This window comes from Saccostrea echinata, unplaced genomic scaffold, assembly GCF_033153115.1.
Source record: "Saccostrea echinata isolate AGI-Se365-2 ecotype Australia unplaced genomic scaffold, CSIRO_AGI_Sech_v1 ptg000050l, whole genome shotgun sequence".
Lineage (NCBI taxonomy): Eukaryota > Metazoa > Mollusca > Bivalvia > Ostreida > Ostreidae > Saccostrea > Saccostrea echinata.
In genome coordinates, this window is record NW_026889799.1 from 1800611 (window position 1) to 1813710 (window position 13100).

At 30.6% G+C, this 13100-nt stretch overlaps 1 protein-coding gene across 1 annotated transcript; it reads right to left on the reverse strand.

Annotated features, from left to right (window-relative positions):
* Window positions 1-4829: 4829 nt before the first annotated feature.
* Window positions 4830-12696, reverse strand: LOC133203375 (sushi, von Willebrand factor type A, EGF and pentraxin domain-containing protein 1-like). The gene is made up of 10 exons (XM_061339167.1): window positions 12441-12696; window positions 11539-11637; window positions 10882-10989; window positions 10433-10531; window positions 9927-10181; window positions 9355-9430; window positions 8688-8806; window positions 5831-5962; window positions 5209-5379; window positions 4830-5029 (listed from the first exon to the last, which is right to left on the reverse strand). The coding sequence occupies exons 1-10, from the start codon at window positions 12694-12696 to the stop codon at window positions 4830-4832; spliced, it is 1515 nt and encodes a 504-aa protein (XP_061195151.1).
* Window positions 12697-13100: the final 404 nt, after the last annotated feature.

Below are 13100 nucleotides of genomic sequence, written 5' to 3' on the forward strand. Positions count from 1 at the left end.
ATACAATATACAACTCCGAATTCCTCCTCCTTAAAATAGCCGTCTCATATTGATTATTGATTTGTTTTTTTCCCTTTAATTCTAATAACTCGTATTTAGCCAATTGATACACATCTTCCTTAACCCAAGCATGCGCCTTAACCAGTGCATGTACGGGTTTATATCTTTTTCATTGAAGTTTTACACTGACTCAAAATTAGGGTTTCGTCTCATTATCATTTTTTTTCTGTGCCCCCTATATTTATCAAGTTTAATATTTTTCATGAGCAGACAACCAATTACGAGTATCACCTGAATAAACATCCTGTTCCTTTCCTAGCAAAAAAATTACTATAGTTAAGTGTAACTATAGTTTACTGTGGTTAACAGAAGTTTACTATAGAATCAAAGTTTACTATTATGGTAAATCAAAGTTTTTACTATTACAATAAATCAAAGTTTTTACTATTACAGTAAATCAAAGTTTTTACTATAGTAAATCAAAGTTACCCGGTACCATGGATTTCAGATTGTTATATTTTAATTTCTCCAACTCATACATGCACATTATTTTTTTTTTTATATCAGATGGAAACATTATTTGGATATTCACATATCATTTCCATATTTAACATCTTTGGTATTTAATTAAAGAGGTTTTATTTTTTGAAATCACACAAAAATTCTCAAGTCAAGTTTCATTGCAAATCAAAGTATCAAAGTATTTATTATAGTTTACTATAGTAGAGCGTAGCTTACTATAGTAAATTTTTGTTGGGGTTTTGTCACACGTCTAACACCTGCAGCCATTTAAATTGCCAGATACATGTAAAGGTATCAATTACGCAACACTTGGTCACGGAGGTATCGACGATAAATAACAAAACATTATGCATAGCGGCACTGTAGCTTCATAGGTCAAAGTTAGAGCCATCGAGAGTTATCTGTTTATTGTACACAGGTAAAATTGCAACGTATGTTCAACGTATGTTTCGAGTAACATATGTTGAACATACGTTGAACATATGTTGACCATATGAATTTTCGACAGTATGTTGAACATATGTTTAAAACATATGTTGAACATATGTTTGAAATATATGTTGAACATATAGCAAACTCAAAACATATGTTGAGCATATGTTTGTGGTAACTATATGTTTAACATATGTTGAACATATTTTAAACATATGGTTGTTTCAAACATATGTTCAACATATGTTTTGAGTTTCACATAAAATTCATACTGAGCATTTTATAATAACCAATAGTCTTTTCACATTTATTTCATTTAATATGAAATTAATGCTATCGTTATTTGAATTAAATTTATTTTAATTTAATGAGGTAAAAAAATATGTTAATTAATTTAATGTTAATCAGTGAACCAGCAATTATTTAATATTAAGTCTAATATGAAAAACATGAGTTATATGTTACATTTTAACACGTGAGGGGGATCCAGCAGATTTTGAAAGGGGGTTTTCAGGTCGGTGCTCCAACACTTATGCATAGAATCGCACCATAGGCACTTCAAGCCCATAGCAACGGTTTTCGAAGGGGGCACTGACGAACAGAGTTGACAAGCACCCCCCCCCCCTTCTGGATTCGAAAATGCAAGTAGACTGCATGATAAAAAAAAATTCCAAAAACATTTATCAAGATCAATTTGAAAACTTATTTATTCAAAAGAATGATAATTTCTTGTAGAAGCTTACATAAAAAAGGGGATGGGTTAACTACTCTGTTACCCTCCTCCACTCGTTTCTCCAAATTCACCCCCCCCCCCCTCCTTTCTTCATATCAAAATTTGTCTTCTTGAACATTGTATTCTCCAAATGAAATTTATCAGGAATTAATAAATTTGTATCTTACCACGTTTTGTTTGGTTTTATTACATGTATATGAGTGAAAAAAAACAATCATTCCACATTTTATTTCCGGACCGGTTTTGGTTTTTATCGGATGAAAGTGTACGTACGTCATTTTTGACGTCACTGCTGCAGCAGAAGCGTTGGATGTTTGAAACAAGTAAGTGCTCTCAGATATGTTTTTTAGAATTTAGTTCATTGTGTTAGGAGAATTTCTTTAGGGTTACAGATTCATACGAACTTCTAGTACTCTCGTGACTTGCATAACATCTAGCTGTACAGCTGCTGTAGTTGTAATTATAAAATGCAGTTCGTGAAAAGACGATACATCTAGTGATCTTGTCTACGTTATTTTGGATTTGTTTTCGATCAATGTAAAAACAATTTAGCATTACTAATTTTTCAGATTTGTTTTCCTTTTGTCAATAGTTACGTTTGCGTATTTATGTACGATTTTGACATGAAAGTGAAAGTAGAAATGTTGCATAGCAGTTTGTATATAGCCTATGTTAAGATGGTTATCCATTCGGTTTTTTTTAATCAAATTATTAATGGAAAATGTTTGTTTTTAGTATGTATTAAGCAACAGGAGTTCAGTGTCAGAGTGCCGTTTTTATTGAAAGAATTAACCCAAAGCTGTTAAGACTGACGAATCAACCCAAAGCTGATTTGACTGAAGATTGCACGATCACAATATACAGGTGAAAATACATACATATAATAATCACAGTAATTACAGGGTGACTCTTTAATAACAAAATAAGTCTTGAGAAATTTCATTTTGCTTCTTAATTCTACACTGGTTTACTTTATGAAAAATTCAACTTTTTTTTTTACTAAAATATTGAAGATAATGATATGGATAGAACTTGCTGGCTTTTAAACTCTTCTTCTTCTATTTACAACAAAACTTCAGAGCGCTGAAGATTACTTGCTGGTGCGCATGCGTGACCTAAGCAAACTAATATAAAGAAAAAACTGTGCTTTTATTTACATTTGTGATTAAAAGAAATGTTACTTTTTACATGATACTGTTGAGGACAACTATAAAATATCTGAAAGATGCTCAATTTCAGCCAAATCTGGCATTCAAGATAATAGTGTAAATGTATTTAAGGACATACGCAACGTACCTTACCTACTGATACTTTTTCGAGATATTCTTAATTTAAGATTATAGTGCTATCAGATGTTCGTAGACAAAAAATCAGCATGCATTACCAGGGGTTTTGAAAAGATATCAATTGATGAAAATTCTTGTATAGTTCAAAGAAAAATATACAAAAATTACTAAACATATATTCTAGATGTTTTGTTTATCCAAACTTGTTTTAGAAGAAGTGTACAATAACATATATAGACATTAAAATTTAGCACACAGTTCCTTTAAGTATTGGAACTCTTCAACTCCAAGGAAAGAGACAATAAAGTTCAAACTATGTTGCGTATGTCCTTAAAGTCCATCAGCTAATTTATCACTTATTTATATATTAATTGACATAGAATTTTTTTCAACACTAGAGAACCTAGAGACTTGTACTCACTCTCTTTCGAAGTTTCTTCTAAGTTTTGATTGGAATTTGATTGGAAAATATTTATTGTATGAAATATCTATTTTACAATTTTTATAGGCTCTCCTCCCTGCTATGAATAACATGGAAGAAAACCATGACCCTAGGCTTGCTTCAGAATAGGTAAGTACACCCTGTATTACAAGCTTTGTTAATTTCTTCCAAACAAAATTTTGGGATATATACAGTAATACTGGAAACAAAACGTCTATTTCTCTGCCTGTAATTTTGCCTGTATTGTTTTTATATCCAAAAACAGTATATATTTGTATCTGATTATCCATTTAATATTAATATATATAATACTATATCAACATTCCAAATGCATTTGTAAACAAGAAAAACTGGGTTTTTTTTCCAAGATATTATTATTAAGCATATCTCCCAAGAGTGAAATTGTCTTGGACATAACATTATATGATGTTATACAACACCATATAATGTTTTATGAAATTAGTTTCAACTCATATCATATAATGGATAACTGTTTAGGAGAATGGAGTATGCATTTGTTTGCACATGACAAATTTCAGTGTATGAACTTAAATTACATGTAGAATTTAATTTGTATTTCAGAGAACCTGTATTAATCAACAGAACCTTAAAATTGGAATCTCCACTGTAGTGCCACCCAGTACCTTAACATGTGACAATTTCAAATCCTATGATGAGGTTCCAAGGGGTTGTAAAATGGAAGAAAACAAAGAACAGGCCGAGAAAAAAATTGTAAGTGCTCAAAGTAATTACTCTTTGTGCTAACTAATACAGGTATATATATTTATCAATTATACATGTACATGTAATTGACTTCTGAATTTTTATTATTTTTTCTTTATCATTTCAGAAGCAATGCAGTCACTGTCAGGGAAATAAAGCCAGAATTATGTAAAAATTTGAAAAAAATAAACACAAGATTATTGCTTGAGATTGTGTTCTTTGATTTCTTATTATTAAGTGATGAAAGGACAAGAGTACCAATTAGTTAACTTTGCAATCCAAAGAAATACAAAATAATTAAATAATAAATGTAAGTAAGAAATAAACTTAACATATGTTTAACATATGAAAAACATATGAACATAAACATATGTTAATCATATGTTCAAACAAAACATACAAGTAACATATGTTAAACATACGATCAACATATGTTCATAAACATATGTTGAACATATGTTGCTCGTTTTTTATGGCGAACATATGTTTCAGAACATATGTTCAACGTATGTTCAACATATGTTAAACATACGTTGCAATTTTACCTGTGTAAATGATCTATTTCTTAACGATTGTTTTAACACTAAAAAAAATTAAATATGCTTCTTTTCTTTCAAATATGAAAACATTCATTTTTATGTCTTTCTAAATAATGTTGTAAAGTTTTATTGTTCTGGCGGACTGAGTCAGGTTAGTAGGTCAACTTCATAAGGATACCTGAACAAGCAAACTGTACACTTGACCAATGGCTTCCATTACATGTCGTGTTTGGATATTCGTTATTAGATGAGAAACCAGGCAGACACGAGTATATTGTCATGCTACCATTATAGAACCCGTCAGATACCTTAACTGTGTTTGGGATATCTGAAGGCGGACCACAGGTTATATCTGTAATGGAATAAAAGAACACATTGCAAGTTCAATTATGGCAAAATATTTACAGTTTTGTCCCTAGACAATTCTGTAAAAAGAATGGATAGGACAATTTCAAACAAGTAATATATGCTCAGTGTACACCATTACAATTTGGGTTTAAGAATTTCATGTGCACACTGAATTATTCATACTTGAACAGTTAAGCGTAGTGGCTTCCCATTGTGAATTCACACATCTGATTGTGGAGTCTGTTTGATTTCCTGTGTAGCCATGGTAACAATGATAAGTAGCCGTGGTGTTGTCAAGAGTATAGTATGCATTTGGTATTGAAGGTGGAACATCGCATGGTTTAATTTCTGAACCTAGAAATTTATTTACGCTCTTTATTTGTCTCATAATAAATAAATCATTCAGATATCTCATACAGAATTTATTTTATGAAGAATTGAATTAAGAAGGAAGATGGACGAGTTGATACAAATTTAACTTCACCTTCCCCATGTATACACGCTGCTTTTTTCCAAAACTAGAAACTCATTTCTATCTCTATATAAAACCTTGTATATTAAAAAATATCTTTAACCAAAAATATATTTAGAAGGAAATCAGAGACAAGGGAAAGACATAAATACATATGAAGCAAACATTGCTTGCTTAAATTCTTACAAGATGTAAGAAAATCTTAAAAAAAGACATCGCAATTTTATATTAATTGCCTTTTTTCTATTCTTTTTTTTTCCAAAAAAAAAAAAAAGAATATATACTACATACTTAAGCATGTAAAATTTGTTGATGTCCACTTCGATTCATTACACGATATTTTCGGTTGTCCATTATTTGATGTGAATCCCGGCATGCACGTGTATAATGTTGAACTTCCGTTCTCTAACCCATCTGACAGCTTCATTGCGTTTTGGATTTCTGGTGGATCTGAGCATGATATATCTGAAATATTAAATCCATATATATTTGTTTAATTCTGCGTTCTATCAATTTAGTGAATCATTGTCATCAATATCGATGTGAGGGTTTGTCTATTTTCATCTTGCCCAGTGTTTTAGAAATTGCGTATATTATTTTCTTCGTGGGTTTCCTAGCTATTGAATCTGAAACAAAATTGATAAAAAGTTTAAGACATGTGTACATCGAATTTCTTCTAAAACGTTTTAATAATGAATTTTTATCAATGAAATCAAACATCTCAAAATATTTTGTTTGATCTAAGCATACTGGTAAATTTACGGTGAACATGACGAGGAACATGCATGTTTACTCTGTATTGTTAGAAAAAATTCAAATGTTGTACTTTCTACGTAGGATCGATTAAGAATACCATGCATTATTTTTCCATGTAATCTACAAAGTGTACTTATCTCAAAGCATACTTCCTGGTTAATATTACTAACATGTATCTTTTATAAAACTCGATGACACTGCGTCAGCATTATTTTTGTATTTTCTCCTGACACAAACAAAAAAGTTTAAAATTCTCCTCAAATAATCGAACATCAAGTGTAAATGAAATCAATTAGTCGAGATATGATTGACAGCAAAGTTTCATACGAATTACTAGCAAAGTTTCCTGTACAGATGAAATATTATTCTTCATCTTGGCTCTAAAAAACGTGAAATACACGTATGGAACTATAATTTTGATGAAAGTACATTTAAAAAAGAAGAAGAGCTACTTTTTTATGTCAAAAATGATATTCATTTATGAAGATATTATCAAATGTAGTAGATCAATTAAGATTGTAATCACAAAAATACAGAATTTTCACTGCAAATCATTTGGAGGCTGATAATAGCAGTTAGGGACTTGCTTGAACCTCCCCTTTCAACTCATAATTACCATTCCTTGGGAAATCTTTGCTTCTGGAACATTATGCGAATATGATAATAGAAAAAGTCTTTGCTTCTGGAACATTACGCGAATATGATATGAAAAAAATTATTTTAGATTATGACGTTTATATTTTGGCGAACTTTCATCTTAAATAAAAACTAAATAATGCGATGTATTTTCCAGTCCTATAGACTACACCACGCTTGTGAGCTCCCTTTATGGGTTTGTTAATCTTTACCCGGGTTTAAATTGCAAATTGCTAAATTGAATATTGAACTAAAAGGAGTCCCTTATAGATAAACCATTTGATTGTTTACAAAATTGATCATGCAATGGGCTCTAAGCTTTAGAATAAAGCTAAATAAAAATTTCTATAATCGATAATACAGAAAGGTTACGGATTAATGACCAATTGCTTTTTTTTACGCAAATTGGGCAAACAATCAAAAGAGAACAAAAAGAATAATAATACAATATTTACGCATCAATTTTACAAACGGCATTTTGTTTATTTACATTATTTATCTACATATTCGTCGACGTTTTCTACTTTCTTTTTTTAATAAGTTATGCCATTTCAATTAAATTTAAATTTGCATAACATATCCATTAAGATTGCATTTTATGCTGAAATTATGACATTTTTTGATGAAAGTATAAATTTGTTAACATTTCTAAAAAAAAAATTATACAAATTAATTATTATAAAGAATCCCTTACTGATGAATGCATGTATACTTATTATAAGCAGCGTTAATTATGCCGAACTAGTTTTAAACTCTTGATTTCTCAGAGTTTTACAGTGGTCCCTCTCAAACCTTGGCTTTTACCCAACAATACATTCTGCACCTGCCAACAAGCTAGATAGTCTACCAAATACACTGGTCAGGAGTCGGCAAATTGTAAACAAAGCACATAATTCTGTAAGAGTTTGTGGAAATTTTAGTGCTTTTCTTAGCGATTATTTATTATTATTATTAATTCATTTATTGTATTTTCTTTTATTTTTTTTATTTTTTAATTTTATTTTTTTATTTATTTATTTTTTTTTGATTTACTAAAAAAAAGGAAAACTTCTGCAGCGCACATTCAATTATTTCCCGATATACGGTATAATTAACCTATTTTATTTTCTTCCTTGAAAAAAATTCAGCAAGGAAACCAGTATTATTTTTAAATCAATACTCGATTTATTTCAGCACGTGGTAGTAAGGGGTATTTTCGGTGAGATCTTATCAACTGCTGTTTATGATAACGAGGGATGGCGCCAAAGGTACTTTTTTGCATCAATAAAAACACCAACTCACCTATAGCTGAGTGCTTAATTCTTCCCGGAGCTTTTCACTACAATCTATTAATCACAATCAATCAAAACCATCAGAATGCGCTTACTTAAGCAGGAGAGAGTAGGCTGACCCCACAGTCCGTTTACACAAGTAATGGAAGTGTTAGTTTCATTTGCTGTGTAACCATCATGACAGTAATAAGTAGCTGTTCTGTTTTCAACATCAAAATAAGCATGTGGTATTGCTGTCGGAATTCCACAGGATGTGAATGAAGTTCCTAAAAAGAATAATTAAAAGCAATCTGTGAGCTTAACATTTATTTTAAGATTTATAAAAAAAAAAAAATTCAAAATTCACTTAGATATTGTATTTCACACGAATTTCAATGATACTGAATTATATTTATGTAAAGTTTAGCAATCAATAAAAATTGATATTTTAAATTTAATTAAAGAAAACTTTACAAATCATCGCATACCAGTACACCTGAAATTTGTATCAGACCAGTGGGTCCCGTTGCAAGATATAAACCTACTACCGCTATTCCCCCAATATCCCGTTAGGCATGAATATAATGTCACGCTTCCATTCTGGGTCCCATTTGATATTTCTATGGCATTAGGAATTTCTGTCGGGGTGGGACACAACATCTCTTGAAGGACAAAAAAAGTTCAATGTTCATTCAGGAAGTAGTTCGTATATCTTTCTAGAATATTCAAAATAGTCACAGCGCTTCGAAATTATTGTTCTTAACATTTCAGATGTGTTTCAGGATAACAAATGACTATATTAAATTCATTTCTCCCCTACAGAAAAAAATTATGAAGATTTTATCCTTTTTTCATTCGAATCTTATGAACAAAACATAAAAAGTGTAGCATCAAAGATTCGCTTTTGTTCAGAAATAAAGAAATACGTCATAAAATTATTTCATAGGGAAATATTTGCCTGTTAACTGTGAATGGTTTATTATGTAATAATTTTACAGATTATCCCAACGCAATATGTAGACCAGACCTTTCAAAGACTTAGGAATTATAACCTTGATTATACAAATAAGATTCTCGTTTCAAAGAACAATTCTAACTCAAAACCAAGATTAAGCAAGTAGAATCGACCAACCTTCACAACGCAGCGAGATATGATCCCATTGCGAGTTATTGCAATAGACGATATTGTTAGTTTGGTTTGCCATGTATCCAGTGTTACAATGGTAAACTGCAGAGTCATTAGTTACTACATAGTATCCATTAGAAATACTTGGTGGAGATGAACAGCCAACTGAAACAAATATTATTATTTTAAAGCATATTTTCTAACCATAATGAATTCTTTCAACTACCCCACCCCACCAACACCCATCTCCTACACAAACCGCAAAAATATATATTAAAAAAATTGTTTACATAATATTTTCTTCTAATTGTAAATGTATTTTCCCTCATATGTCGTTATTTAGAAAGGGAATATTTAGAAAATCAATTGCATTCTTTATCATAATTATTTCAGTGTAGCTTACCCATTTTGGTAAAAGTAAGGTTTCCATATGCATACACATTGGAAAAAAAGATTAAAGTCAAAAGATGTTTAAATTATTCTATTTCAAATGTTCTTTTCTACATCAGTGGAAAATAAATTCAAAGCAAATAAACCTAACACAAAAACCCTTTCCATTACATTTTCAAAAAGTAATATATATTATTTTTATAACTTCAAAAATTGTCGCTAAAATTCCTATTTCCTGGTGGATTTGAACATATTTTAAGAATATCTTTACCCTGAGGAACTGTCCCTGTGGCAATAACTTTTACAGACACATCAACAGAAGAACTTTGTAAAGAATCTGTTCCTCCAGCCCAGACACCTCCAACATATATAGGGTACCCATAGGACAGGGCAGGTGTCCATAAAAGAACGTGAGAGCTGTTATACCCATACAAAGTACCTCCAAAAGATTCACCGGCATCCCCCTGACTAGCTGTCCCAGCTCCATAAAACATCCTTCCACTAGGGACTGTGTTGTCTTTTGTCTGGTCAATAAAATAGAATTTGAGCCCTACTGGTAGAAACTGAACAATGATCAAAATTGAGTCTTAAAGTTTATCTTAAAAAAAAAGTATTCCATTTCTTTTCAAATCTGCTTTTTTATAACATTTGTAAATGCAAAACATACCTCAACAACGAGTAAATGAAATTCAGCATCAAAGAGACTTGTAAGTGGCACTTGGCTATTTAAAACACCATTGTTTTGATCGTATGTATATTTGTCATTTTGAAGAATTTCTGTTAGCGTCAGAATCCATGCTCTAATTTCAACAGTAGCTGAGGTATATGAAATATCTTCACTGCCCCAGCCATCTTTAAAGCATGCTATGAAATCATCTTCAATAGAAGACGTAACACTTTTTTAAGAATTATCTATCAATATTATTTTGAAAAGTTGAAAGTCATTTAGATTTCAACTTTAAACCGATGAAAATAGATATTTCAAAAAATACCAAATTCCAACAAATCGGATTGTAACACGAATTGTGAAGGAAAGTTTCATAAATAAGAAATTTGTACACCATACAGCTATGTTTCCTTTATGTAATTATATTGGATCCATGTTGACATCAAACACAGTGAAGGTGTATAGGTAATATCGGACTAGCTTAAAGTACTAACTCTGAGAAACTACATAGAAGCTGATTTTTTCCTAGAGATTTATCTGAAGAAAAAAGAAATCTTACCAGCTTCACTGGCACCCCAGAGTGTCACATGAGAGTCTGTAATCCCAAATACTGTACCGCAGGTATTTATCCATTTATCACCATGGTTAAATGTTACAGGTGTTGTACCTAAAGAGAAAAAACGTTTCATTTACAACCATCAAAATATGATATATATTTATATGATGGAGTGCTTACTCCTCCATGGCACCTGATCCCGCCTCTAATATATTTTTTATCTACGTTTGCTCTCCTCCCAATCTGTATTGTTTTGTATGAATTTTTATCTTGATTACTGCTCGTTTTCTTCATACTTCAATAATTACAAATCACTATTTAAGCAGTAAGGAAATTGCGTAAAATGATGCCCCCTATACAGCAAATAAGTGAAAAAAAATATAAATGTAGCTAACAGATTGCTAAACAATGATTTCTTTTTTTAAGAAGAGATCTGTTCTAAGAATCAAGTAATAAATATCTCAAAGAAATAGTGTGTTCATTTTTTTAGTTCTAGTCCATAAGGTTTTCTACATCCAATTTAATACACAATATTTTATGTCCATCATAGTATCAGGATGTGCAATTAGTTAATGCAGCCTATATCCTGCAAAGAATTCTTATATGAACATTGTAATGTCAAAAATTCAAACAATGAAAAGCTGCATGAGGTTAACGTACCTTGTGCTTCTGAGACGTATCCGCTACTGAGGATAAGCTGAACAGTCACAAAATCGGGATACACCCCAAGATTGTGAGCAACATTCACATAAGGAGAAGCTATAGAACCATAGTGAAAACATTTACATGTATATTAGAACATCAGAAAAACGATGAAGTTAAATAATCTTTGAAAATTCTAATACGTTATTTCCAGATATGATTTATATGTTAAGTTCAGCTTATTTTTTTTTTTTTTTTTTGATAGGTTCTGTAGAGGCGATATGACGGTATATTCTCTTTTTTTTCAGAAATGAACTCTAGATTTTGTTGCAATTACCTAACAAAACATTTATACAAGAATTATTTTAAACGTATTGTACAAATCACACAGAATGCACTATGTATATAAAAACCATTATAATATATTATGTTTAAATGCAAACGTATAGCTACACGTTGAAATAGTTGTCGTTAAGTAGTAGTTAGGATTTGGCCAATCCGATATTTTCCATGCTCGAATTCGAACCTCACACGTCGTAAAAGCTCCAACAAATGGCCCGGAATACAAACTGCCCCCTGTAACATTATGGGATGGGCGTTAAATAAAAGATACGTGTATTATTATTATTATTATTATTATTATTATTATAACCTTTCTATTATAAAGAGTGATATATTTTTTTTTATATTAAAGTTTAGTAAATCATACTGAAATATAATTTTAAAGATATACAAACAAACGAATGTTTTTTTTTTTTTTTTTAAGTTTGGTTAATGTGTTAATGTCCTTGAAAAAAAAATTGAGGCTTTTAATTACGTAATACCTAACAGTATGTTGTAAATGTGCATGCATGTAATTGAAATATGTATTTTAAAATAAATGAATTAACAAATGTCAAAAAATCAGTCTAGATATTTACCTGTTGTAATGACCCATCCTTGACCATTGCCATTGTTTTGAGCCACGGGAACATATATTTTTACATCTAATTCATTATATATGTATCCAACACCCCCGTAATCTGTTGCTATATCATCGTCCCTTTGGGCGGATCCAAGTCCAGGAAATATATACTCCATTCCACCATGAATCACTTTAACTTGGACGTCAACTTTTACAGGTAGTTCATTAAGGGGATGAGGAATCACTATTGGACTTTCTCCACTTAATTCCATAAAATACCACGAGCTTATAAAAGGTGTTTCAATTCCAGAAACTATTAAAAAAATGCGTAAGATCTGCATCGTATGAAGTTAATTCTCTTCAGTGAAATACATTAATTTATCAAAACAATTTTAGAAAGTAAAATTGGGAAAAGCATTCTTCTTTCCAAATGCAATATTTATGTCCACAATAAAGATAAATTAAATGTTTTACGAGCACCAAAATTTATTCCACTTTAAAAATATTTATACTGATAAATGACTCATTATATGGGTATTTTATTTATTATTATTTCTTCTATTCTTACCGAAATTATTCAAGAAAGAACAAGTTAGTAAAGAGAAAGAAATACTAATCCAAGTAGTCTCAGTCTCCATGGTCGAGAGGCAATGAATTGATTGTACACGAAAACCTT

What these genes read in the sequence shown, in the direction of transcription:
- LOC133203375 (XM_061339167.1), bottom strand. Translation starts at nt 12,696, where the DNA reads ATGGAATTAAGTGGAGAAAGTCCAATAGTGATTCCTCATCCCCTTAAT. An exon ending in TCTGCAGTTTACCATTGTAA is followed by an intron (nt 8,807 to 9,354) that starts CACTGGATACAT and finishes TTTTTTTGTCCT; the next exon opens with TCAAGAGATGTTGTGTCCCA. An exon ending in GGGATATTGGGGGAATAGCG is followed by an intron (nt 5,963 to 8,687) that starts GTAGTAGGTTTA and finishes TTAATATTTCAG; the next exon opens with ATATATCATGCTCAGATCCA.